This window comes from Labeo rohita, chromosome 19 (assembly GCF_022985175.1).
Source record: "Labeo rohita strain BAU-BD-2019 chromosome 19, IGBB_LRoh.1.0, whole genome shotgun sequence".
NCBI lineage: Eukaryota > Metazoa > Chordata > Actinopteri > Cypriniformes > Cyprinidae > Labeo > Labeo rohita.
In genome coordinates this window covers 19,277,093-19,304,381 of record NC_066887.1, presented here as the reverse complement: position 1 = coordinate 19,304,381, position 27,289 = coordinate 19,277,093, and the positions used below count along the sequence as shown (strand labels likewise).

General features: G+C 35.5%; 3 protein-coding genes across 3 annotated transcripts; 1 reads left to right on the top strand and 2 right to left on the bottom strand.

Moving 5' to 3' along the window:
- Positions 1 to 599: 599 nt before the first annotated feature.
- On the top strand, positions 600 to 3,454 carry LOC127182130 (cytochrome b-c1 complex subunit 7). Its single transcript, XM_051137249.1, has 4 exons — positions 600 to 697; positions 1,271 to 1,339; positions 2,713 to 2,879; positions 3,259 to 3,454. The coding sequence occupies exons 1-4, from the start codon at positions 679 to 681 to the stop codon at positions 3,334 to 3,336; spliced, it is 333 nt and encodes a 110-aa protein (XP_050993206.1). The 5' UTR covers positions 600 to 678; the 3' UTR covers positions 3,337 to 3,454.
- Positions 3,455 to 4,338: 884 nt separating this feature from the next.
- On the bottom strand, positions 4,339 to 9,696 carry lrrc14b (leucine rich repeat containing 14B). The gene is made up of 3 exons (XM_051137243.1): positions 8,675 to 9,696; positions 5,732 to 6,091; positions 4,339 to 5,651 (listed from the first exon to the last, which is right to left on the bottom strand). The coding sequence occupies exons 1-3, from the start codon at positions 9,577 to 9,579 to the stop codon at positions 5,336 to 5,338; spliced, it is 1,581 nt and encodes a 526-aa protein (XP_050993200.1). The 5' UTR covers positions 9,580 to 9,696; the 3' UTR covers positions 4,339 to 5,335.
- Positions 9,697 to 11,657: 1,961 nt separating this feature from the next.
- On the bottom strand, positions 11,658 to 26,121 carry LOC127182129 (protein naked cuticle homolog 2-like). The gene is made up of 10 exons (XM_051137248.1): positions 25,919 to 26,121; positions 25,804 to 25,830; positions 25,673 to 25,725; positions 16,131 to 16,191; positions 15,868 to 15,980; positions 14,605 to 14,700; positions 14,374 to 14,509; positions 14,175 to 14,259; positions 12,875 to 12,999; positions 11,658 to 12,711 (listed from the first exon to the last, which is right to left on the bottom strand). Exons 1-10 carry the CDS (start codon positions 25,941 to 25,943, stop codon positions 12,269 to 12,271), a joined length of 1,164 nt encoding a protein of 387 aa, XP_050993205.1. The 5' UTR covers positions 25,944 to 26,121; the 3' UTR covers positions 11,658 to 12,268.
- Between the last annotated feature and the right edge of the window lie 1,168 nt (positions 26,122 to 27,289).

The following is a 27,289-nucleotide window of genomic DNA, read 5'->3' as shown; positions in this document are numbered from 1 at the left end:
TCTTTTTATTATTATTATTATTATTATTATTATAAACTGCAACAAAACATATACAATCATAACAAGACATCCAAATAACAAAATAAATAAATAAAAAAATCGGGTTTACAATTCACATTTTAGATATAAATAAAAAAAAAAAAGATACACTTTGACAAAAACAAGATAAATACAATTGTCAATATTCCAAATGAATATTTCACTTTTCAATCGACTTTAACTCTTTAGCAAATATAATTGTATCTTTAGATTTTTTACTGTCGATATATTGAAGAGAATCCATATATGCATGGAAATCAATCAAAAACCTTTCATCTACCGTACGCTTTTATTTTTTTATTTTGCAATTATGTACATATTAATACAAATATATACATCTCACAACAGAAGTAGAAAAAGGGTATACAGAGAGAATGATAATAAATAAAAAAAAAAAGAAAAATTTAAATTAAAACATTTAATTAACCAAATTAAATTGACACAGTGCTTCATGAGTCTTTTAGCTTTTCTGTTTCTAATATTTTGCAATGTAATACCATATTGTTTAATTTCTTTAATAAAATGTTCACAATTTTTAATCTACCCTACGCAATCACATGCTGAGAAAAGCCGATTGCGCAATCACCGGACGGACGTCACTTATCCCACAATCCTGTGCGACTTTGCTAGTGAGCAGAAATGGCGTCGAGGGCACCAGGTAAAATTTTGTGATATTTATGTGACTGTTTTGGGAAATTGTGAGCGTGTGAATTTGTTGGCATCATTTTGAAGAGTTATTTTATAACCTGTCTGTTTTCTGTGCTATTCGAATGGGTGTTTGTAGACGAGGTTGTTAGTTGTGTGATGTGAAGCACTGGTGTCCTCTACTGTGTGTCCCCGTCCGCACCAGCGGGCTGTACGTTACCAGTCGAAATATGACAATGTTCTGTTTACATTCCCACATCACTTGTTCAAAAACTGCTTATTTGTGTCCTAATTATATTGTAAATGGTACATTAGGAAGAGAAATAAATGCTCCGTGATTCACTCACTGCTGGTTACCCGGTTGTACAGACGGTTGAATGAATCTAATGTCAACTGTGACATCAGGCTTATCAGTGATTTTTCTGCTAAGTTATAATAACCCAGTTCCAACCAGTCATAAGCACCATATCCATTAACCACAGAATACATTAAAATCCTGTGGCTTAATTTGAGCGTGTGCTGGCTGGATGTATCTACTTGTCTCGTTACTTCTCTAATTTTAAATGTTATGTATGTCCCTGTACAGCTGCGACCAGTAGGCTCATGGTGGGCTTTAGGAAGTGGTACTACAATGCATGCGGTTTCAACAAACTTGGTAAGCAGTGCTTTCTCTTTACCATGCAGACAAAACATTCTTTAGAACTTGTGACCTTCATGTACTGATATTTACATCGTAACACTGACATTCAAAAGTTTGGGATCAGTACGATTTTTAAAATGAATTCTCTTATGCTCATCAAGGCTGCATTTACTTGATCAAAAATACAGAAAAAACAGTAATATTGTGAAATTTAAAATATTTGTTTTCTATTTTATTAGTATTTTTAAAATATAATTTATTCCTGTGATACAAAACTGAATTTAGTGTCACATTATCCTTCAGAAATCATTCTAATATGCTGATTACTGATACTTTTATTATTAATGTTGGAAACCATTGTGCTGCTTAATATTTTCTTGGTTATTCAGTTATTTTTCAAGGGTATTTGATGAATAAAAATGTTAAAAGAACAGCATTTATTCAAAATAGAAATGTTATAATAATATAAGTCTTTGCTATCACACATCTTTGGTGAATAAAAGTATTAAAGGAGAAGTTCACTTCCAGAAAAACAGTTTACAGATAATGTACTCGCCTCCTTGTCATCCAAGATGTTCATGTCTTTCTTTCTTCAGTCGAAAAGAAATAGTTTTTTTGAGAGAAACATTTCAGGATTTTTCTCCATATAATGGACTGATATGGTGCCTGAGTTTGAAATTCCAAAATGCGGCTTCAAACGATCCCAAATGCGGTTGTAAACAATCCCAGCTGAAGAAGAAGGGTCTTATACAAAACTGAATTTTCATCAGACATGATCGGTTATTTTCATTAAAGTGATAAAATTAAAAAATGTAATATTTAATACTTAATACTTAATAAAGTATTCTTCCTCAAGACAGTTAGGGTATGTTGGAAAAACTCTGATTGTATTTTTTCCCTCAACTTCAAAAATCATCTCAAAATCATCTTACATCGCTGCAGAAGTACCGACCCAGTCTTTGCAAATGTGAAAATGTAAAGATCAAACAATTTCTGTTTTAAATAAATGCTGTTCTTTTTAACTTTTTATTTATTAAACAATCATTATCACAGGTTGCCGCACAACAGTTTCCAACACTGATAATAATTCAGCATATTAAAATGATTTCTGAAGGACCATGTGACACTAAAGACTTGAGTAATGATGCTAAAAATATGCATCACAGGAATGAATTACATATTTAAAAAATTAAGTGGAAAATAGTTATTTTACACTGAAACATTTCACAGTGTTGCTGTTGTTTTCTGTATTTTTGATCAAATAAATGCAGCCTGGATGAGCATAAGAGATGTCATTAAAAATATTTAAAATCCTGCTGCTACCAAACTTTTGAACAGCAGAGTAAAATGCAAATGTACCAATTTCTTTCTCATTACATGTCATATAGGTTTGATGCGGGATGATACCATCAATGAAGACAGTGATGTGAAAGAAGCCGTTCGTCGGCTCCCAGAACAAGTTTACAATGACAGAATGTTCCGCATCAAGAGAGCTCTGGATCTTTCAATGAAACATCAGATTCTTCCCAAGGACCAGTGGACTAAATATGAGGAGGTGAGAAAGCATGTCAGCCGAATGTATACCAGTTTTAGCTGCTTTTTCTTTGTGTAGCATGCCTAAATTTTTTATTTCACATGAAGTAAATAATCTACTGAAAAAAAAAAAAAAAAATTACAATGTTTTGTTGTCATACGTACGAACGTAGATTGTAGGAAAAGCATGCAGCTCTTTTTCATATAATAGAAGTGAATAATGTGAATGACCATTTTTGCGCATTTCAGAATATAGTGCATGAGTCATAAGGAAGGAAGTTTATATTTTTCTGTATATGGTTTTATTCTTCACCATGGTTTTGGATAATACCATTGGTTAATGTACGTCTATTTAATTTTCTGCTTCAAATGTTTTGAACAATTAATATTTTTCCTTGCAGGATGCGCATTACCTTGAGCCCTATCTGGATGAGGTTATTCGTGAAAGGAAGGAAAAAGAGGAGTGGGCGAAGAAGTAGGATGTATGATGAGACTGAAACTCCTCTTTGGTGTGATGTCTGCTGTCTTGTATTTAAGAGAAAATGTATTATGTGATGAGTCCCTGTACTTATAAAAATTCCCTTTCTGACAAAAGTCTTCAAATGCCTGTTTTTTTTTTTCCCTTTGAAATGGGAAAAAAGTCATGACAATGTTTTGTACAGTCAATAAATCTTTCAACAGACAAAAATACAAACTTTAAAAACAATGAAATGCACAATTTTACTTTTACACTTTTACAATACATAAGTAAAATTTAATAACTAAAGTGTTCACTATTCATCAGTTACAAAAGCACAATCACACAAATCCTGTTATGCATGTATAGCTGTAAATACTTTGAATTCTTTATTGCACATCATAATATACACTATTATACAATATATATAACAAATATTTGTAGCTACAGTCGTTAAATAGTTCTGTAGTTATAGCCGTTAAATATACACCATAACTGAAATCTAGGCTTTAACTGCGTAACCAAGGTTTGTCATTTTTCAACAATTACAGAACATTAACTTTACCAAGTTTGAATTTAAATTGACATAGTTATGCCTTTTATTTAGTATGTAGTACTTTGTGTGTTCATTCTTTTTAGCACTTTAAACAGCAAATTGATCACGGCTATAAATTAGCTTTATCTCGCTTTCTAAAAGTTTGGACTGGAAAAGATTTTTTGAAGTTTTCAAAAAAAAAATTTAAAGTCTCTGTGTTTGATAATTTACTGATACTGATTTTGAAAATTTAATGATCAAATGTACTGTGTAACTTATAGTAATTATAGTAATAGTGTAAATTTTATTTAAAATAATTTTTCTATTTTAATATTTCTCAAAATATAAAGTATTCCTATGATGGCAAAGCTGAATCTTCACACTCATTTCTAAACTTAAAGGAGAAGTTCACTTCCAGAACAACAATTTACAAATAATTTACTCACCCCTTTGTCATCCACGATGTTCATGTTTTTAATTCTTCAGTCATAAAGAAATTGTTTTTTGAGGAAAACATTTCAGGATTTTTCTTCATATAATGGACTGATAAATATAGGACAATTTTGAAGTTGAGGAAGAACATGAGACTGGAGTTTTCCGTCATGAAACGGAACAAAAACAGTCCAGGCAGAGTAAGACAAGACGAGTGTTTGACATTAAAAAGTATATAAATTTATTTTTTTTAAATTATTTTTACTGAAGTAACCGATCGTTTCGCTAGATAAGACCCTTCTTCCTCGGCTGGGATCATTTACAACTGCATTTGAGATCGTTTGAAGCCGCATTTAAACTGCATTTTAAAAGTTCAAAATCGGGGCACCATATCAGTCCATTATATGGGGAAAAATGCTGAAGTTTTCCTCAAAAAACAATTTCTTTACAACTGAAGAAAGAAAGACATGAACATCTTGGATGACAAGGGGGTGAGTAAATTTTTTGTAAATTCAGAATAAGTTCTGGAAGTGGACTTCTCCTTTAAGTGTCACACAGGCCCTCAAAAATCATTCTATGTTGATTCAGTGCGTAAGAAACATGACCCTGGACCACAAAACCAGTCATAAAGGTCAATTTTTCAAAATTGAGATTTATACATCACTTGAAAGCTGAATAATTAAGCTTTCCATTGATGTATGGTTTGTTAAGACAGGACAATATTTGATCGAAATACAACTATTTGAAAACCTGGATTGTGATGGTGCAAAAAAAATCAAAATATTGAGAAAATTGCCTTTAAAGTTGTCCAAATAACGTTCTTAATGTATATTACTAATCAAAGTGATAAATGATATATTTACAGTAGGAATTTTACAAAATATCTTAATAGAACATGATCTTTACTTAATTTCCTAATGATTTTTGCCATAAAATGAAAATCTATAATTTTGACCCATACAATGTACTTTTGGCTATTGCTACAAATATACCCCAGCGACTTAAGACTGGTTTTGTGGTCCAGGGTCACATATCAATGCTGAAATTTAATTTCTCACTCCATCATTCTTTGCTCTCTCCGTTGGGTAACACTGTTGACTGTGTCAATGAAGTTTCCTATGACACTGTTGAAGGAGTGCAGCATGGAGACTCCCAGCTCATTGCTTGTCTCGTTGATATCAGGATCATAGGCTCCAAATAATGGTGTACAGACTTCTATATGTCCTTTTCCCTCCCTATCTAGGATGCCAACAAGTTCAGTCCGAGCTTGTTGGAACTTATCCCTGTCGTAATTTACCAGCGTCTTGTCATCTAGCGGGTAGGTTACACCTTCAGGATAGCAGTCACGAGGAACGGGCAGCTCAATATATCTGTGAGACAATACATAATACAATCAAATTACAAGAAAAACATCCAAATAGCTAACAATGAACACATGGTTTTACAGTACCTCAAAGCAGGAAAACCCAGAGCCAGCATATTAAAAAGATGGCGGAGAGCTGCTGTGCTCAGTGGATTTCCCAGGATCTTCAATTCCTGTAGCCCATGACAAGGTGTTAGTGCTTGGGTGAGCAGATCCAGTTTTTCATCATCCAGTGCACATTCTTCCAGACCCAGACTAGTGAGTGTGGCACAACAGCGATGCAGAAGCTTCCGGAAGGTGTTGGGAAAGAGGTCAGCTACCTCATGACCGCTCAGATCCAGCTTTACTAAGTACTCACTGTGCAGGCTGTTGGCGAAGTAGGCCATGTCCAGTGAATTAAGACTGCAGTTCGCTAGCTCAACACACTGCAGAGGAGTGCTCAGTGGACTGGCAAATCAAAACAAGTGTTTAGGAATGTCCTCAATAAAGATTGAGACATTACAACATTGGAATTTACACCAAATTAAGCAAACAATACTATTAATGAATGACGTTATATACGTTATAAAATTGACAAAAAAAAAACCTCACAATTGCAATAAAAAATAAGTCAGAATTGTGAGATAAAAAGTTGCATTTACCTTTTTTATTCTTTATACAGTGGCGGAAATGGGCAATTTTTATACAAAAAATTTTAACAAAAAAAAAAAAAATCAATAAGTTTAAATTATACAGATCTCAGATTTGACCTCAGATCTATAATGAAATTGTTACATTATAACAGATCTCTGAAAAGATTTTTGAGTGATTCAAATTTTTGAGCTACCAAGCCTGCATTTATATGATCAAAAATACAGTAAATTGATAATAAATATTATTAAAATTTAAAATAACTTTTTTCAGCATCAACTTCAGTCACGTGAAATCATTCTAATATGCTGATTTGGTGCTCAAAAAACATTTACTTTTATATATAAATACTGACCTCAATTTTTTTTTAAATGTAGTGTATATACACTATCCTAGGTATATATTATTAAACATGCTACATCTGCTTCTGGGCTGAATTAATATCTTATGGGTCAGATATTGTTTGGGTACCATAAATCACTCTTGTTAATATGCACCTATGAGACGTGATGTTTTGACTGTTATAAGACACGTGTGCTGCTATTTACAGTAAATATAGAACATATTGTGTTTCCAGAGTCATGTCCTGGCCTACTTCGAGTTTGCAATGGGACAGCTGTCTGCAGTCCAGCAGTTACACAACAAAGAGCCATCTGAACAACAACAACACACTAAACAACAGATGATTAGACTAGAAACAATCAAATAAGAGTGTCAGATCTTGTACACTACCATCCAAAAGGCTGGAGTCGGTAAAAATAAATAAATACAAAAATATTAAAGAGATTCTGTTGGTAATTACTCACTCTCATGTTGTTCCAAACCCTTAAGACCTTCATTCACCTTTGGAACACAAATTAAGATATTTTTGATGAAATCTGAGAGCTTTCATCAGCGTTAAAATAGTCCATGTGACATCTGTTGTTCAACCGTAATTTTATGCAGCTATGAGAATACTTTTTGTGCAAAAAGAAACAAAAATAATGATTCTTTTAATAATTTGCTCTCTCTTCCGGGTCAGTCTAAAAATTGCAAATCATTCTATCTGTGGAAATATTTAGATATTTTTATGAAGACTCTAGGAATGTACAGTGTGCATCTTCTTCTGCTTGTATACAAGGTGAAACGCATACGGGTTCAACCTCAGAACGCCGGCTCCTGTCTCAGCAGCAGAATTTAATAACAGAACTTCCATTTTGGGGTGAACTATTCCTTTAAGCAGCAGTTTTCAATATTGATAATAATAAGAAATGTTTCTTGAGCAACAAATCAGCATATTAGAATCATTTTCTAATAGAATGAAGGATCATGTGACACTGAAGACTGGAGTAGATGGCTGCTGAAAATTCAGCTTTGCCATCACAGCAGTAAATTACATTGTAAAATATATTCAAATAGAAATATTCACATAGATTTAATACACTGTATTAATATTTAACAAAAACACATACAATATTTTAACAGATAAATGCAGCTTTAGTGAAGCTTCTTTTTTTTTTTAAAGAATTAAATAAATAAAAAAAATAGTGTACAGCTGAAGTCAAAAGTTTACATACACCTTCCAGAATTTGCAAAATGTGAATTATTTTGCCAAAATAGGGGGGATTTTTTATTCAGGACTGACCTGAATACAATATTTCACATAATAGACATTTAGTCTACAAGAGAAAATAATAGTTACATTTATAAAGATGACCCCGTTCAGAAGTTTACATACACTTGATTCTTAATACTGTTTGTTTGTTTAGTGATGGTTTTTCATGAGCCCCTTGTTTGTCTTTAACAGTTAAACTGCTATTCTTCAAAAAATTCCTTCAGGTCCCACACATTATTTGGTTTTTCAGTATTTTGTGAGTTTGAACCCTTTCCACCAATGACTGTATGATTTTAAGATCCGTCTTTTCACACTGAGGACAACTGAGGGACTCAGTTGTCCTCAGATTGAAAAGATCGATCTCAAAATTATAGTCATTGTTGGAAAGGGTTCAAATACACAAAAATGCTGAAAAAGCAAAGAATTTGTGAGAGCTGAAAGGTTTTCTTCTGAAGAACAGCGGCCAGTTTAACTGTTCAGGACAAACAAGGGACTCAAGAACAACTATCACTAAAAAAAAAACACACAGCTGTGGTAACAACACAGTGTGTAAACTTTTGAACAGGGTCATTTTTATAAATTCAACTATTATTTTTTCTTGTTGACTTTATGTAAATGTCCTTCATGTGAAGTATCTTATTCAGGTCAGTACTAAAAAAAAATAACATGCATTTTGGTAAAATAATCAACATTTTGCACATTCTGCAAGGTGTATGTAAACGTTTGTATATAATATAATGTATATAATAGTATGTGCAGGAATTTAAATGGCAGCTGTGGTCACATTATGGTTTTATATTCTTTACCTCAGCAGTTTCCTCAGCTGTCCCGTCAGAGTGGAGAACCCCAGATAGAGCTCTCTCAGTTCGGTCAGTTTGCTCATCAGCTCACCCAGAACTCCCATGAGGCCCTCGTCCTCTGGACCCAGCCTGTGAACATTAAAAGCCTGCGCAGGAAACGTGAGCGAGCGCAACTGAGGGAACTTAAGCTGGGAAAGCAGTACCTCAATGTGTGGAGCCTCCAGATGCACATTGTGCACCACTTCCAGCTTCTGCAGGCCATGTGATTCCACCAGCTTCAGGAGGTAAAAGAGGTTCCTGAGGCTCAGCGAGTCCACACGCAGGCCTACAAAATGCAGTTTTAACGGGCAGTGTCTGCTCAGCAACAGAGCCTGAGCAACCACCTCGTAGTTCCGTCCAGTAACAAAAGCATCTAAACGCACATCTACCTCCACATCGAACGCTGACGGTGCCGCTTGGCCGGCCTGCATGGACACCATAGTCTCGTAGCACATACGGGTAAGAAGCTCAGTTCGTGCCCAACGGCCGAGAGTCCGTCTGCAGGAACAAACCTGGTGTTCTATGTCTTGCAGACCAATTAGATCCACCACACGTAGCATTTTTGCATACGTGCTTGGAGCTTGAAGAACATAGTCCCTTAAACCTGTGAGAATGGCCTCCAGACAGAGCCTGCAGGTGCGGGACATGAGATCATCTGGACAGTCCACCGTCCTGCCCAACAGTTTGCGCAAGTTGAGCTCTGTCAGAGGCCACGTCTGGACCAAGTCGTGGAGCATTGAGGCCTCCTCACGCAGATAGCTGGCTTTGAAAAGGACTGGGTAGAGATTGTAAGACAAGCAGTGGAGGTTCTTACACGCATTTTGGCCGGTTTGAACGAAGCCCTCAGCTGCTAGGAACTTCAAGCTCTTCATGGCTGTGTTCGTCAGCTCCCAAGATCAAGAAATCTTCTTAGAGCTGTCAGCCTTTAGGAGATGTGGAGTGTTTCTTCTGCCCTTTTTCAACCAACATATACATGTGCGTCAAGCCAAGAACAGAAGAGTGCTGAGCGAGAGCATGAGGAGGGAGGTGAGAGGGGGTTAGTTATTTATAGAAGCAGCTGTCTCATACTCTCATGACTAACAGGCAGAGGTTAAACAGCAATTAGATTTTGGACGGCTGGAAAGGAAAAAGTAGGCTCTTACCTGTGACCATCAATGGTGACATTCTGTGGCATTTTTGTCAACTTGCCAAATTTGTATGACTTTGAAGTTAAACATGATTAAAGTCTCTGTGGGGAACTTTTTACGGAGCCCCTCAAAAAACACAATGATATTAAAAAATAATTAAATGGGAGTAAAAATTCTATTTTACACAAAATGTATTTATTTATTTAAATGTATATATTTATTTGCAAAATTTTTGCATTCATCCAAACATTTCTGCTGTCAGAATTTTCATGATGGAAATAATAGAAAAATGTTTTTGCGAGCGAAAGTCATTTTTTTATCAGGGATTACTATATAGTTCTGTGAAAGAATGTAAATGTTTTGCATGTTAAAGTTTCTTTTCAGGGAAACAATATATTTGTGAGAGAGTGCATAACTTTTGCAAGCCAATGCAAAAGCATTGAAATATCTTTTTTCCTTATCACCATGGCCCTTAGGGGCATCAAAACTTTTCCCCTTAAAGGTGCCATGACTTTTACTGTTGCTCTGTGACATTTTGTGAGCAAAATCCAGTCATTTCCGTCGGAATCCTCGTGACAAGGAGTTTTGTGTCAGGATGGATACGTTCTCACATAGATATTGCTGGTCACCAATATTGTGTTTGTTCATTGTGTTAATCAAGAGAAAGCTGCTTGGTTTTAAAGTTACTGTGTGAGCAGTGCTAGATGCATTGCTGCGCTATTGACAATGGACAACTGATCCTATTTTTGCCTGCAAAATTTTGCAGAATTTCTGATAATGTGAATGCACCTTAAAACTCCCAGTCATATATATTCCTATTTACTGGTTTTCACCAACGAAAATTAACCTACTAAGGTCTTTAAAGTCTGTATAAAGCAATATTAAATGTGTTCTGGGTTTGGCACACCTCAGAAAAATTAAAAGAAAATGGCAAGTAAATAAAATATCAAAAAATAAGTAGTATAACGTTAGAGAGTTTGCACTTACGTCACGGTTTGGTCAGTTACCCTGATGCCATATTGGTGATACTGGATGTAAAGGACGATGTGTTAATGTAGTACTGAATAGTTGTTCTGCTAATTTATCCTGTCTAAACCACGGAAAAACGTGTGGAAGCTGCTAAATCATATAGAGAAGGACTTAGTAAGTAGGAAAGGGTGCAATATTTTGACAGAGTAAAGTTAACTGGTGGTAAAGATATGTAAGAGCAGTATTAATTAAGATATTAGCCTAATATTTCACCTACCTGACGAGAAATGATAAGAACAAACACGAATGTCGTCAAAATTCTTGCCCTGGAATTCCTGGTTCAGTTCAGCCAACCACAAACACCTTTTTTACCTCAGTTTTTGCATTCTTCTCCTTGATTTGTTATAACTTTTGACAGCCTTTAGTACTTCTAATGTTTTTCCTGGTCTGACCGATTAGTGCAGCCCAAAACATCACAATAATTGACCATTTTCAGCAGCAACAATTAGTAGATTTTCCGAGTTCAGTTCGACTCAGCGCTGCCAATATGGCCAACGGGTGACGCTTCGTGAAAACACTGCGTCCACTGTCGGCGCTGAAACCACGCCCACTCGCGGAAAAGTTGCAGTCTCTCTTAAGTGTTAAATACCGCTAACTATCAAACTGTATACATTTCTAACATTTATAATGCGTCTAGAAACAATTCTCCGAATTGCCTTTACACGAACTTTAAAAATAATAATTAATAAATTATCTCACCATTCTGCTCCATACTTTAAAAAAGTGCAATTTCCCATACTTAATTTTAACATTTTATTTAGCTTCGTACATCAGTTTTGTTGTTTTAACTGTGATGTCAGCAATAAAACGTCATTTTTTCCTAAAATAATATTAGCAGCCCTATTTAGAACATAAACATGCAATATGATTGTAAAGACTACCTTTGGTTTAAAAAAAACACTGACTGCAGCCTATGAATATAAGCAAGCTAACTTAAATCTACATTAATGGGAATAGTGATATATTTAACATACATTAGGAGTGGTCATATCTACATTGTCTAGCAAGCACATTCCTGAGGGAAAAGTGTGTTGCACCTCACAAACGCAAATATTACAATCATTGTTTTTGGAAGTATATACTAACATGATAGATTTTCCAAACCAAAAAGGAAGTCTGTCAAATGCACTATTATCTACAGATTAAACTGTTCCGTTTATAACCACATGGTGGAGCTGCACACCCAATATAATGAATGCAGGCTCATTCTATTGACTAAGATTATATTTTTGTGCAGATGCAGTTCTCATATCATCAAAAAGAGTGGTTCGGCCCCTATTATTGCAGAAATAATCCAACTTTGTGTGTTTGGCAGATGAACAACCTGTTTGTTTTTGCAGAAAAAAATAACACTGCTTATGAGAGTTCGCTATTCAGTCAGTCATTCAGGAGTTTTCCAGAACTCTTACGCAGGGTGGTAATGGTGATGATGGTGGTGATGGTGGTGCTCATGGTGATGATGGTGTTCGTGTCTTTGAGGAACGGGCATTAAACCCCCAGGAGGAACAGCTGGCCCGGGCTGTACTTCTCTATCATGGTTACTTCTGGAAGGTGAAGCAGTCTCACGGGCTCGGGCACGGATGCGTTTGCTGGAGCTGTGCAGCAGAGGTTGCTGTTGCTGCTGTTGGGATGGATGGCACCAAGTCATAGGGTGATGCCCATGGAGCTTGCTGGGTTTGGTTGTGGCTCCACTATAACCCACAGACTTGCTGCGGTTGCGGAGTGACCTGAGGAAAGGTATAGACTTCCCAGATGGCTCCACAGGGCTGCAGGTCTCGGGTTGAGAACGACGATGATGGTTATGGGAAGAGCTGTCCTGAGGCTGCTCCTCAGCACATGTTTCTGGAACTATGATAGTAGCATAAGAAAGCTCTAAACATCTAGTCCTCTAGAATTAGAATAGAGTAAAAACGAATAAAACTGGTTTTCATAAAATTGAGATCAGCTATTTTCACTTGACTTTATGTAAAATATCTTGGCGAAAAGCAAAGAATAAATATCAAGCTTTCACCTTCAAATCGAGAAGTGTAGTTCTCAATTCCAGCCAGATCCAGATAGTGGTTCCTACGTTCTGTGTTTTCATCTACAGCGTAGTGCTTCTTCTCCGAAACACCCAACTGATCCGAGTTCAGTTGTCTGACAGAAGGAAATCATAGAAAAGAATTCATATTATTCAATATTGTGTTGGTAGCAGTGTTGTGTTATCTAAAACTATTAAAATTTATTTCATTAATTTAAAGAAAGTTTAAAATAAGATATTAAAATAAGATTCAAACTTATAAAATCAGAAATGTTGCCTTGGCAAACAGATAAAATAAAACAATTAAAAAGTACTAAAAATATATATATTTTTTACTTAAAATGACACAGGCACCTAAAAAAAATTATTAAAACTTCATTAAAATTAAAACTTAAAATAAAAATAAAATAAAAGCTAAAGATATTAATAAATACTATATTAGTAAATAAACAATACTAAATAACGGTTTGTTGTTATAATGTTATTCCATTTTATTCCACTAGTTAAATAATTCTAATTTTGTACACATTCATTTCCTGTAGTAATAAACTACCAGTCAAAAATTTTTGAACAGTAAGGTTTTTTATGTTTTTTTTTTAGATTCTTCTGCTCAGCATGCCTGCATTTATTTGATCAAAAGTACAGCAAAAACAGTACAATTTTGAAAATTGTTTATAATTTTAAATAACTGTTTTCTATTTGAATATATGTTAAAATGTAATTTGTTCCTCAAATTCAAAGCTGAATTTTTAGCATCATTACTCCAGTCACATGATCCTTCAGAAATTATTCTAACATTCTGATTTGCTGCTCAGAAAACATTTTTTTTATTATTATTATTGTGTTGGTATAGTGTATAATGTTACAAAAGCTTTTTATTTCAGATAAATGCTGATCTTTGGATCTTTCTACTCAAAGAATCCTAAAAAATGTACTCAACTGATAATAATAATAATAATAATAATAAAAACACCACATCTTGAACAGCATATATATTTTGAAGGATCATGTGACACTGAAGACTGCAGTAATGAAGCTGAAAATTTCACTTTGTTCACAGGAATAATTCATTTTAAAATATATTAAAATAGAAAGCAGTTATTTTAGGTAGTAAACATTTTTAACAGTATTACTGCTTTTGCTGTTTTTTGGGTTTTTTTTTTTTTGATCAAATAAATGCCGGTTTTGTGTGCGGAAGAGAATTCTTTGAAAAATTTCAAAACTTTTGACTGATAGTGTATTTCTCAAGAATAACTTGTGATTCATTAATATACAGAAGACTAAAAATCACCTGATTTGAGAATGAGGGCTCTCTGCACACCGTAATGCGTCCTCCATTTGATCCCGCTCATTCAGAGACATCCCAGCATCCCGATCTCAAGAAGGACAGAAGTTAAAAAGTCAGTAACACTGCAATATATCATGATTATTTCAGGAGATAAATCAAATAGATGAGACCATTTGTTTATCGCGACAGGTTCAGCCTTCACCTTTTCTATTGCCTTTTCTGCTGGTTAATGGAGTGACACTCAGCTTCACACGCAAGGTTGTGCCATTGCTAAGCACCAGCTGTTTGACTGAGGCCTCGACCATCTCACAGATCGTCTGCATCAGGCTCAACATATTCTGCAACAAACACAATGAGAGAAACTCACTAAAAGCCGAATGATTATTCATTACTTTAATGAGATGGTAAGTCCTCTATTGGTACTGAGCTTTACCTCTCTGGTTATTTTCCCATTGCTGTCCAAATCATACAATGTAATCATCCATTCTTGACGATTTTCATCGATGACAGACACATTACACTCCTTGTCCTGATATCAACAGTACAAGAAAGATTTGCGATCATTTTTATATTAGCATGACGTTTATTAAAACAAGATATCCTACAACTCAGAAAACAATTCACAAATTAAGTGAAGTTTTACCAAACTAATCTTTTAAACTACCATTTAAAACTTTAGGGTCAGATTTTGTTTTTGAAAGGAATTAATACTTTTATTCAGCAAGAATGAATTCATATAAATCAATGACAGTAAAGATATTTATTATTTCTAAAAATCTATTTAAAATAAATTCATGTTCTTTTGAACTTTCTATTTATCCAAGAATCCTGAAAAAGTCAGAACTGTGTGATATAAACTCACAATTGTGAGTTATAAAGTCAGAATTGTGAGATATAAACTTGTAATGTTAACTTTTTTCCTCAGAATTGCATTACATAAACTTGCAATTGCGAGTTATAACGGCAGAATTGCGAGATATAAATTCACAATTCTGATTTTTTTTATTAGAAGAGCATGATACAAACTCACAATTCAGACTTTTTTTGCAGAATTGCATGATATAAACTCACAGTTGCATGTTATAAGTCAGAATTGCGAGATATAAACTCACAATTCTGATAAGTCTTTTTCCCCCTATAATTCACAATTGCAAGGTTACATCTCACAATTTTGAGAAAAAAGTCATAATTGCTAGAAAAAAAAATATTATTTATTGCAATTCTGACTTTGTCACTCAATTCTGAGAAAAAAAATCAGAATTGTGTTTATATCTCACGATTCTGACTTTATAACACACATAATTGCATGTTTATATCACGCAATTCTGAGAAAAAGTAAAAAATGCAAGATTATATCTTGCAATTCTGACTTTATAACTCACAATCGCGACTTTATATATCAATTCTGAGGGGGAAAAAAAGTCAAAATTGTGAGTTTTATCATGCAATTCTAAGAAAAAAGTCAGAATTTGTGAGATAAAAAAAAAATGCATTATTCAGTGGTGAAAAAGGGCTTCCATATAAAGCAGTTATTTTAAATTACAATATTTCACAATATTACTGTGAATAGTAGAATAATAGTAAATGCAGCATTAGTGAGCACACGTGACCTCTTTCAAACTTTTTTTAGTTAGACCACATTAGTTCTCAAACCTTCATTTTATCATACGCAGTTTTCTGTATGACATAAACTTACATCATTTTTCCCATTTCTCCTGAGTGAATCTTTGAGTGGATGCTGTCTTTCATTTTCAGAAGAAGAAAGTGAAGATTTGGGAGTCTCCACTACTCTCTCTGGTGGCAGTGTTACTACAAAAAAAAAAAAACAGATCTTACAAAGACTTTGACTAAGAAAAAAAAACATCTGTCCAAAATATTTAGTGACAGATTAGTCTGTATTACTTTGCTTTAAACAAAGGCACTGTTTGTTAATGTGTTTCCTTTCAAGGCTCGACTTACCCTGCAGCGAGCAGTACTGCTGTGACAACTGATCTTCTTTTGGATCTCTACCACTCAGATCCTAGAGTTAAAGAGGCAAAACAAATCATTCAAACTTTGGACATCCAAAGAAAACAATGGATTCGAGTGCAGCTAGTGTATGCAGTAAAGGACCCACAGAATGAATTAGATTAGATTAGAAAGCATGGAAAACAACAGCCATGCTAGTTTATTTGAAAGGAGAACATCTGTAAAATTATAAAGTGACAATCATGATCTATAAACCTTTGCATTGCTAAGTCAGTTTTGTATATAATTTGTGTAAAAAACCTGTTTTCAGGCTGGGAAACCAGCCCCCATAATGAATTCACCAGGAACAAGAAAAAAATCACTTCATTCTTTGCACTCCTGTGGTCTTAAGCCCAATTGTTTCCAGATACATTGCACTGCTGGTTTCTGAGGGAGGAAGTGAATTGCCCTCCATGACAAAACAGCTCAACATCATCTGTAATCCTCCTTGCCACAACCCCGTCCCTCTTACACTAGCAAAAAACACTAGTGTGCACTGAGAACATCTGACTATGAACTTCTCAGATCATATTCCAAGATTTTAGCATTTTCTAACTTAAAGTAATGTCATTTTGCTTGCAACAATATTCCTGGGAAAAAAATACCACAATGCACTTTATGATATTCAGAGAATCCTTACAACACTCTGCATTTACAGAAAACTGCTGTGGGCAACCACCATAACAAAAAATGTTATAATTTATAATTTAAAATATATCCATCACACATTCCTATTAAATGTAATATTATGTAATAAATCTATTATTCAGAAAGATGAAAGAGTTAACACTGAATATGAACAGAATTTCTTCTCAGACAAGGACATGATGTAGACACGTTGTTACTCATGCCAGCTTTGACATCATGCAAAACTATAAAACCAGATATTAACTCACAAACTCATTAAGTATAACACCCACAGTGTGCTCATTTGAGGCCAGATGTGAGAAGCATATGGTTCTTGACAAACTGCATTTGAAGTAACACACACAACTACCTTCTTTTACGAGCCAGACCCATGAATCTATCTGGAGAAACCATCTTAAGAACATGCAGTCAGCTTCCCTTCTGAGTGAACTCGTTTGAAATTAACCCAACACAAATTAATATATATATTTGAGGTGCGCCGATATTGATAAGTAATTTTGTTACTTTTAACTTAGTTATAAAGTACTATTAACTATGGGCAATATTAAAAATCTACACTATTTTTCTCTAAGTGCTAAAAACTGCATCACAACATTATAATATACAGTACATTACACAGTAAGTTACAATATATGTACATTAACTTTGAAATTTGCTAAAGATTTCTTAAAGGAAACCCTGGGTATTATGACATGTATGGCTTAAAGGGGTCATCGGATGCCCACTTTTCACAAGTTGATATGATTCTTTAGGGTCTTAATGAAAAGTCTATAATATACTTTGGTTAAAAATTCTCAGTGGTAGTGTAAAACAACACCCTTTTTACCTTGCCAAAATCAGCTCTGCAAAAATCATCTAATTTTGGTCAAGGCTGCTTTAAATGCAAATGAGCTCTGCTCGCTCCGCCCCTCTCTTCTCTCTGTGGAGAGACGAGCCTGTTTACTTTAGCAGCATTTAGCCGCGTTTACCCGCTAAACTTGCTAACTAGCACATTATTAGGAAAGGCGATCGCAAAGATTCATAAAAAAAAAAACCTTATACTCACTTCTGCTGTAGGTGAAGCTGGATGACGAATGATTTCCGTGAACACAGATGCATTTATGTAGATCGGGAGGCGCATTCCCTTCACAAACAAACGTAATCTACTGCATCTTCAGCAGCTCAGATGTCGGGAGTAAATGACAACCACTACGTTCTTTATTACATCCAGCAACACAACACCTCAATTGCTCAATTCTAGTCTAACTTACATCCCTGCTCCGGCATCAAAACTTGGAGGTTGGACTGTTACAACTGATCTTAGGTAAGACGCTCATGTCAATCAACTATCGCGGGAGCGGCCTCTGTAGGTGTGACGCCACAACGACAGGCATCTGAGAATGGCTCGATTTGAAAAAGGGGATATTATTTTTACAGATTAATTAAAAACCACTGCATGGATTTTTATCATTATAGGGTAGATTTGTACATACCAACACACATTAATGTTCAAACAACATGTAAAAGTGAACTTAGCATCCGATGACCCCTTTAATATAACGTAAACGATTTCTCTAACTGAAATATATTGAAGGAAACCTATGAAAGATATACATCATTTTAAAAAATCTATGTTTTACACATATTTTGGACTATGGGGGGGGGTACCATTTTGATGTCAAATGGTTGCGCTCAGTGAGCTATTGTTGCTACCTGTTGCTATTTTTATCACAGCAATTCAGAATACACAACTATGAAAATAAAATACTGATATGATTCCCACAGCTACTGAAAGAGCTTACTGGTGGCAATGGATGTAAGTGTAGGCTTAAACCAAATATCGTACCATCGATTTTCCCCACAAGGAGACTAAACGCCCCGGATATCGAGTGAAATCTGTGCTGAGAAGCTCCTTCAGTGGCTGTGCCATCATGACAAGTGTCGGCATGTTTACAATCTGCCAGGGTGGCATCTAGTCTTTCTTGTCTCTGCCGTTTGTAAGCTCTTTCAGTAGCTGTGGTCTGCTAAACGTCTAAAAGGCATCAGGGCTAAAGTGGAGAGAACAAGCCCATTCCTTGCTCCTCTTCTTATCGCTAGGAAAAGCAGTGAAGACTTAAGTCACTTCTCCTGTTGCCCTTTGACTGAAAATTACAACCAAAAGCCGCACAATGTGGCATCGTATCAGTATTTTATTTTGTTGTGTTGCGGTAAAAATAGCAACGGTTAGCAACTCACTGAGTGCAGCTATTTCACGTCATTGAAGGTCATATGTCGGCCCCCATAGTCCAAAATATGTATAAAAAGATGTGGATTTTTACAAATTTTAAATAATTTTAAAATCACAACACGTCATCATTCGGGGATATTGGATTTGAATGTAATTGAATGTAAACAATGCCACAGAACCTAATGAAAATTGCATATTTTGCTGATTTCGTTGTTGCAAATGGTCAATTATTGTAATGTTTTGGGCTGTACTAATCGGTCAGACCAGGAAAAACATTTGGAGTACTATAAACTGCTGAAAGTTATAACAAATGAATGAGAACAGTGTAAAAAAAACTGTCTGAGGAACAAAAAGGCATTCGTAGTTGGCCAAACTGAACCATGATTTCCAGGACAAGAAACTTGACAACATTCGTGTTTGTTCTTATCATTTCCGGTCAGACAAGTGAAATATTGGCTAATATCTTAATTAATACTACTCGTACATATCTTTACCGCCTATTAACTTCAGTTTGTCAAAATATTGCACCTCTTCCTGCTTACTAAGTCCATCTCTATATGATTTAGCAGCTTTCACACGTTCTTTTCTGTGGTTTAGACAGCATAAATTAGCAGAACAACGTATTCAGTAGTACATTAACTGTGCAATCCATGCTATTGTTCACATTTGAGTATTGTCAATATGGCCGCGCATCCGGGTAACTGACCAAATTGTGACGCAAGTGCAAACCCTCTACACCAGGGTCAGAAATTAACAAGGGCTTGTGGCAAAAAAAAAAAAAAAAAAGCCACCAAAATGAACAAAAATGCCCCATAAATTAGAGACAAATGGGCAAAAAATGCCCCGTATTATGGCTGTCACAATTAAAAAAAAATGTGAAAATGAATAAAAAGTGCCAATTCATTTAGATTTGCTCACATGGCATCAGATTGCTTTTTACTCAGTTCAGTGAAGCGCTGAGCCTCATAACCAATCAAACTCACTTCTGTTGAACTTTGGAATGCACTGGCCAATCAGAGGAGCTTAGGTTAGTCAGCGCTGAAAATGCCGGAGCTGATGAGGATGTGTGAATTCCCTCATGATAAACACAGTGCAGATACAATGTACATAGAGGATTAATTTTTTTTTGCAGAACTTGTGCTAGACTACGTTAACATCATGTACCAACATGAATAGCCAGAATGTGATGTGCCCTAAACTAAAAAAAAAAAGTTTATATTGTTTTCTATATCGATATTAATAATCATTATTACAAATATTGCCCCTTAATGGAAAAGTTCATTTCTGACCCTGCTAGATACACTGCATATTTGGTTAAGTGTAAGTTACCATATACTGTGAAAAACCATAAATTGTTTAACATTGCTTTATATGAAGAGTTCAGATGCAAAACCAGCTAAAAGCCATCTCGGTCAAAAATAAGATAATGATACTGAGTGAATGCTCCTGACACATAGTATACGTCCATCAAATACTTTTTACTTCAAACTCGCTAAATTCCAGCCTCAGTCCAATCAGAAGTACCAGTACTTACATAGAAACCTATACAAAGTAGCCAGAAAGAAATGCTAATCTTAAAGAAAAACGTCAGATGGATTTAGAGGCTTTTGCATCTAAACTCTTCATATATAATTTTACTATAAAATACATCCAAATGTATGTTTTTTTGCAACCACAAATTATATAGTATTATAAATTACCATATAGTTCACGATTAAAAACACGACATTCCCAGAAGCCTCTGCATGACACAACACATATGATTATATTTTCTAGAAATGCTTTTTCTCATTATTTTACCATTAATGTACATTTGGAAGTCTTGTGTTACATTTCCTGTAAAATATACAGTATTTTTTTTTTGCTGTAAAAATGAGTACAGGTAGAAATATACTTTTTTTTTTCCACTGATGTTTTTTACCATAAATGTAACAGAAATTTTTTCATTGAAATATTGGCACATACAAAACCCATTAACTTTTTCCATCTACTAAATTCCATCTTTTGCAAGCAGTCACATCCAAATGTGCAACCATAAACCAATCTCTCTGCATCATGCTGCTGAAAGCAAAACTTGCAGTCTGACAGAAACCTGAAGAACAAAGCCCAGAGAAGTGTGATGAGTGATCTATCAGTCTGCCAATGATTTCTCCCATCATCATGGCCAAGCCTCTGCCACGCTCTGCCTGCTCTAGGGCCTTTGATGTGGGCTCAGATTACCAGCTTGGAGGGTTTTTTTCCTGCCCTGAGCCGGGTGTCACTGGGCCAGACACCCCCTATCCCAACTCCAGTTCCTCTTCACCACCCACTCACACTGCTGTCTGTGCCCTCTCACGAGGTTCAGAACAGTACCTGGCTTTGTTTCCTCTCACTTCCTGTCACCAAACACCTGGATGGAACCCTTATTACATGGTGAGAGAGAGAGAGAGAAACAACATGCCGTTTGATCGATGATCACGGCTCAAGGTACTAGAATATCTAACACCATTCGCTAAAAATGTTGAGGCTGGACGTGATTGATTTAATCTTTCGTGGTCTTGGACTAAACTCAAACGCACCATGCCTTCCATGTTTAGATGGGCAATCATTCAAGTCAAAACTGCATAATGGCTTACAGTTGTACTATTCTTTTCTTACCCAAACTTGATTTTATTAGCATGGACTAATGGCATACAAGTACTTAGAGGCATAGCTCACTGAAAAGTAAAAATTCTGTAATTAATTTGAAGAATGTGGGTAACCAAACGGTTGCTGGTAGCTGTTCCATACTATGGAAGTCTGGTTACCAACATTTGTTAAAATATCTTCTTTAGTGTTCAGCAAAAGGAAGAAATTCATACAGGTTTGGAACAACTTGATGGTGAGCAAATGATGACAGAAATTTAATATCTGGGTCTTGGTACTATAAAATCTCCAGTCTAATATAAACCACACATCAAGCTTACAGTAACATTCTCCAGGCATGTCTAGGCAAACTAATCATGCCAGCTGACAAAAGCTGCCCTTGTTTTTCTATCAGACAAATATCCACACACGGAAGCTGAAGGTCAATAGAACAGGACAGAATCAGTACACAACTTGTATTTTCAGTCCCTTTACCCATTTTTATTTATTTTTTACATTTCATTTTAGTGTTTTACTGATCCAGCCAACAACTTTTAAGTGTTGGCAGTCAACAGACTTAAGTAATAACACTTAATAAGTCTGCTCATTTAAATTATTCAAGAAAACATTGCTGTCATCCAATGCACCCTATTCTAAAGAGACATGGATCACTGCCTCCAGCACACGCTTCCTTCCTTATGTCCTTTGAAGTGGGACAGAGAGGAAAAAGGGTGAAAGAAAGGATTCCAGCCTTTCCAAGCAAACACAGACTCCTTTGAGCTTTCTGAGACTAAAATCTTTCAAGTGTCGCTGGCTTTATGACCCACACTGCACGATACTGCCATGAAAAAAAACAGCTGCCTAATTAGATCCGAAACACACTGGAGACAGAAAACACACACGTGTTCTAATTTAATGACTGATTCAGTTTGAATAAATTCTGTCTGTAAAATGAATGAGATTTGGACTTCTGAAGCCAATTTATTCTTATAATCTCACATTTTGGAGACTATTTTGTATGTGATGTACATTCTCAGGGGTGGAACCCTTTTAAAAGCTATTTATATTTACACTTTAGATACTAATATGTATTTTGAAGGACTAAAATATACCTTTAAAAGGATATTCACCCAAAAATGAAAATTACCTTATGGTTTACTCATCGTAGGTGTGTATGACTTTCTTCGTTTAGATGAACACAATCAGTGTTTTATTTAAAAAAAAGTCCTGGCTCTTCCGAGCTTAATAATGGTAGTTAATGGCTGTTGGGATTTTGAAGTCCAATAAAGTGCATCCATCCATTTTAAAAAGTACTCCACACATCTCCGGGGGTTAATAAAGGCCTTTTGAACTGATTCGATGTGTTTGTCTAAGAAAAATATCCATACTCTAGAACAATGGTTCTGCTGGGTTCAGTGTTGCCAAGTGCACGGTTTTCCCTTCAGAATTGGGCTACTTTAACACTGTTGGTTGTGGGTTGTTTTTTATGTCCATGGGTTAAAGCGACACCAATACTGTCATATTTAGCCTGTGAAATAAGAATTTACCAGGGGAACCCCACCATAAAAAAAGTGTATTTTATCCACCAGAACTGGGGACCCCCATCGAAACGCAATTGGGAAAGTTTTGGGCTTGTTGTGAATAGCAAATGAGCAGGTTTTATTGGTAAAACCTGGCAAATCTGCTTGGGTTACTGTCAGAGTGCTGGCTTTTCATTCTCAGGGGAAACCGAGTCGTCAGCGACGCCAACTTGGTGGACTTCTTCAATGAAATTAAGGTTTGTATACATTTTACTCCATCTATAATTTCTTTATTGTGCTGTTATTTTATTTTACACAATGCAACATACAGACAAGATGTCAGTCAGCTAAATGCATCAGCAACGAACAACATACAGACGAGATGTCAGTTAAATTCGTCGGCAACAATTGTTTGCGTGATGATAATGCCTTGCATAACAAAGTGATTTTATTTGTTATAATACTGCTTTAATTCATTCAGATTTTAAAATATGTTCTCAAAACTCTGTACTGTTTTTTACTGACACGTTATGAAGTCAGTCACGGTATCTTTCAGCTATGAGTGAAACGTGAGATGGTCTGAAGTTTTCCGTTTTCCTGGGGAATAGCAGCCCATCGCCAGCTCAGATTTCAGCGACACACTGGCACGAGAATGTGCACTATTTCGGTTAAAAAGGATGACAGAGAACCGTTTAATACACTTGAATTAAAATATTACTTTTAAAAGTCACGAGTTTAAATGTATGCAAAGTTGAAAACTATACTGCATAATTCAATTTGTCTTATATTTTTGTCCATGAGGGTTTTCACTTATTAATAAATGTTCACGTTTTGGTTATTACTGTTGCCTCTAGTAAATCTGTGTCTGTAATTCTAGTAATTCTTATAATTTCCAACTTAATTTTTGTTCATATTAAGCCAGCAATAGTAATTTTCATTCAGTATTTGAGTTAACTAAAACAACCCAGCATGGTGGGTCAAAGATTCAAGCCAATTGGCTAGGTTAAAATAACCCAGCGCTGGGTTTGTCCATATTCGACCCAGCGTTGTGTTTCCAAAATAACCCAGATTTGGTTGTTTTAACCCAGAGTGTATATTTAAAACTTTATAAACCATAATCTATATTATCTTATTAACATCCCCAGAGCCATGTGGAGTACTTTTTTATTATGGATGGATGCACTTTATTGGACTTCAAAATCTCAACAGCCATTCACTGCCATTATAAAGCTTGGAGGAGCAAGGACATTTTTAATATAACTCTGATTGTGTTCGTCTGATAGAAGAAAGTCATATACACCTAGGAAGGCTTGAGGGTGAGTAAATCGTGGTAATTTTCATTTTTGGGTGAACTATCCTGTTAAGGTGACAGATTTGTACCTTTTTTTCTGAGAGTATACAGCAGACGTGGACATTTGTGTCAGCTGATGGTGTCATGCACTCATCCGGAAACTAAATTGTTACATTGCTTTGTCACTTAAGTTAAGCGACACATAAAAACTAAAATCCGAGAAACTGTTAAATCGCCTGAAAACAGCACCACTAAATGCACTGTGTTGTACATTTCCTTGGTCCTAACCACCAACCCTGATCTCTGAATTAGACGTTGAACGCACACAGCATCACCACAACAATCCAACGCCTTTAGCCCGAACCACTCATCTATTTTGCAAGTCTTTTGCAGCAGCCTCCTCCCACCAACTACACCTCCTTTCGCTCCTCCAACCACTTTCCCCCATTTTCCCATCACAGCCTCCCTCTGTTTTCAAAACCAATAACAGATGTGTGGTGGGGCTGCGCTCAAAGACCCTGCTGTTCTGGCTGCCAGCCATATGCATTTCACACAGTGATGAAGGCTCCAGGCTCCACTGAGAGAATGAGAGCAAAGGAAAAAGAGGGAAGAGACCCAACACCATTTAAATACAATGCTGAGAGTACAGTGTAATGTGGAGAAAGACGTCCAGTGCCTGGTTGTTTTCAAATATGACTAGCAACTGGCAGTCTGAAGTGTGGAAATAATGAAGACAATTTATGTTGATTTACATGTACATCTCTTCACTTCTAATAGTGTAAGCTAGGTATACAAATGTTCAGATCCCACGGAATATGTATGCTCTACTTAGACTTAAACAATAGGAATACTTGCAGCTTGTCCATTACATAATGTACAAATGAAAGGGTTTTATAGCAACATTGTTTATTTTAATAAGCAATTCCCGTATTAAATAATGCTAAGCAGATCAGTAGTCTATTCCATGTAAGAATGCAGTGTGTAGTGACTATAAATATATTTAATGTACTTCGTTGTTAAGCATTAATCTATATAATCTAGCAATGTTTCATAATGGTTTAATTGAAGTTAAGATAAAATGTTATCAAAGAAATTTGTACTCATCAACCAAATAACACTTTACAGGTTTAACCCTTGAACATCCACTCATAGATGTAGTTATGTAGTAGATGTAGAGTGGCAGTTAACTTAAATCTGTCCTGAACATTAAGAATTGTAACCTTACTTGTTTGTTTCTGTCCACTTCACCAATACAGCCAGCCTCCTTGAAAACATCTCCTGTTACAACAAAAATGTCCATTTAATAACCATTTCTTATGTAATAGCTATATTGATAATGAAGTTTTATCACCTTACCCTCTGGATTTTCTCTCCGTTTACATGCTAGGATGGAAAAAAAAAAAGAATAAAACAACAATGAAAATAAACTCGCTTGATATAGAATCTGCATGTTATTCGCAAAGTGCCTTACCAGGTTTTGATTGAAGTTTTCCCATGTTGATTTCATTTATGGAAAGGACTAACGAGCTGTCATTTTAGAAACAGGTGTGACATCTTCTGTGCCATAAACGAAGCAGAGCTGGATATGCATGTTCCCATTTAAGTCTGTCCATATTATTGTTGGAGACTGTAATGAAGTTTGGGACACTCTTCCGTGAGGATTTGCCACACGCTCCCTCGTTGTGTGGAGGAAGCGCAACTTGTAGTACTCACCCTCCCTTTGACGATCTACACCTCCTTGTTTTTTTTAGCCCACTTTATTCATTGGACAGCCTGGTAAAATTTGCATGCAAATTCTTATCCAAGCCTTATACGTAAACTACATTTTCGGTTTTCATTTCTCCTCTGAAAGACTCACTTGTTGCAATTTTCAGCAAGCTTTTTAAAATGACTGATTGCGTTTCAAGTTGAACACAACATGAACCAAATACACATATTTTGGTTTTAGTTTTAACACACTTAAATGCAAAATAGTATGTTTTAAAAATGTTAATTGTACTGCATTTCATTAAACAAAATAAGAGTTGCAGTGCATTTCATCAATCAAAAAGCCATTAGATTGTAGCGCCCTCTGGTGATGTCTTGTACATGTCGCGAAATAGAAAGGTGATCCATTTCATTCCTTTCTCTCTCTAGTTTCACACTTTACACAGCAAAATGTTCTTGATAATCACAACGTCCAGCTAAAAACCTAACTTCACAGTGTGTGCAGAGAATCAGAGCAGATGAAATATGAAACAAACACTGATTAGTCAAAGAAAGAACCAGTATGGGCTATTCTTTAAGACTGTCCACTGAGAATGTAGAATTACTGTATGCATAGATCTGAAAAACAAAGAACAAACAGCAACAACAACAGCATAAATAGTAAAATAGAGGGTTTTCGCAACACATCATCAATCGGCCATATTGGCGGCACTGAACGCATACAATGCCACTGAACGGATGAAACTCACATATTTTACTGATTATAGCTGTCATGTTTTGGGGTGTACTAATCACTCGGAAATACATTTGGAGTACTATAGACTGCCAAAAGTTATAACAAATCAAGGAGAAGAGTGCAAAAACTGTCTGAGGAACAAAAGGCACTTGTGATTGGCCAAACTGAACCAGGATTGCCAGGGCAAGAATCTTGACAACATGTTTGTTCTTATTTCCAGTCAGATAGATGAAATATTAGGCTAATATCTTAATTAATACTGCTCATACATATCTTTACCACCTATTAACTTTAGTTTGTGAAAATATTGCACCTCTTCCTAGCAGAACAACATATTCAGTACATTAAGCGTGCAATCCATGCTGTTGTTTACATCCGAGTATCTCCAGTATGGCCACA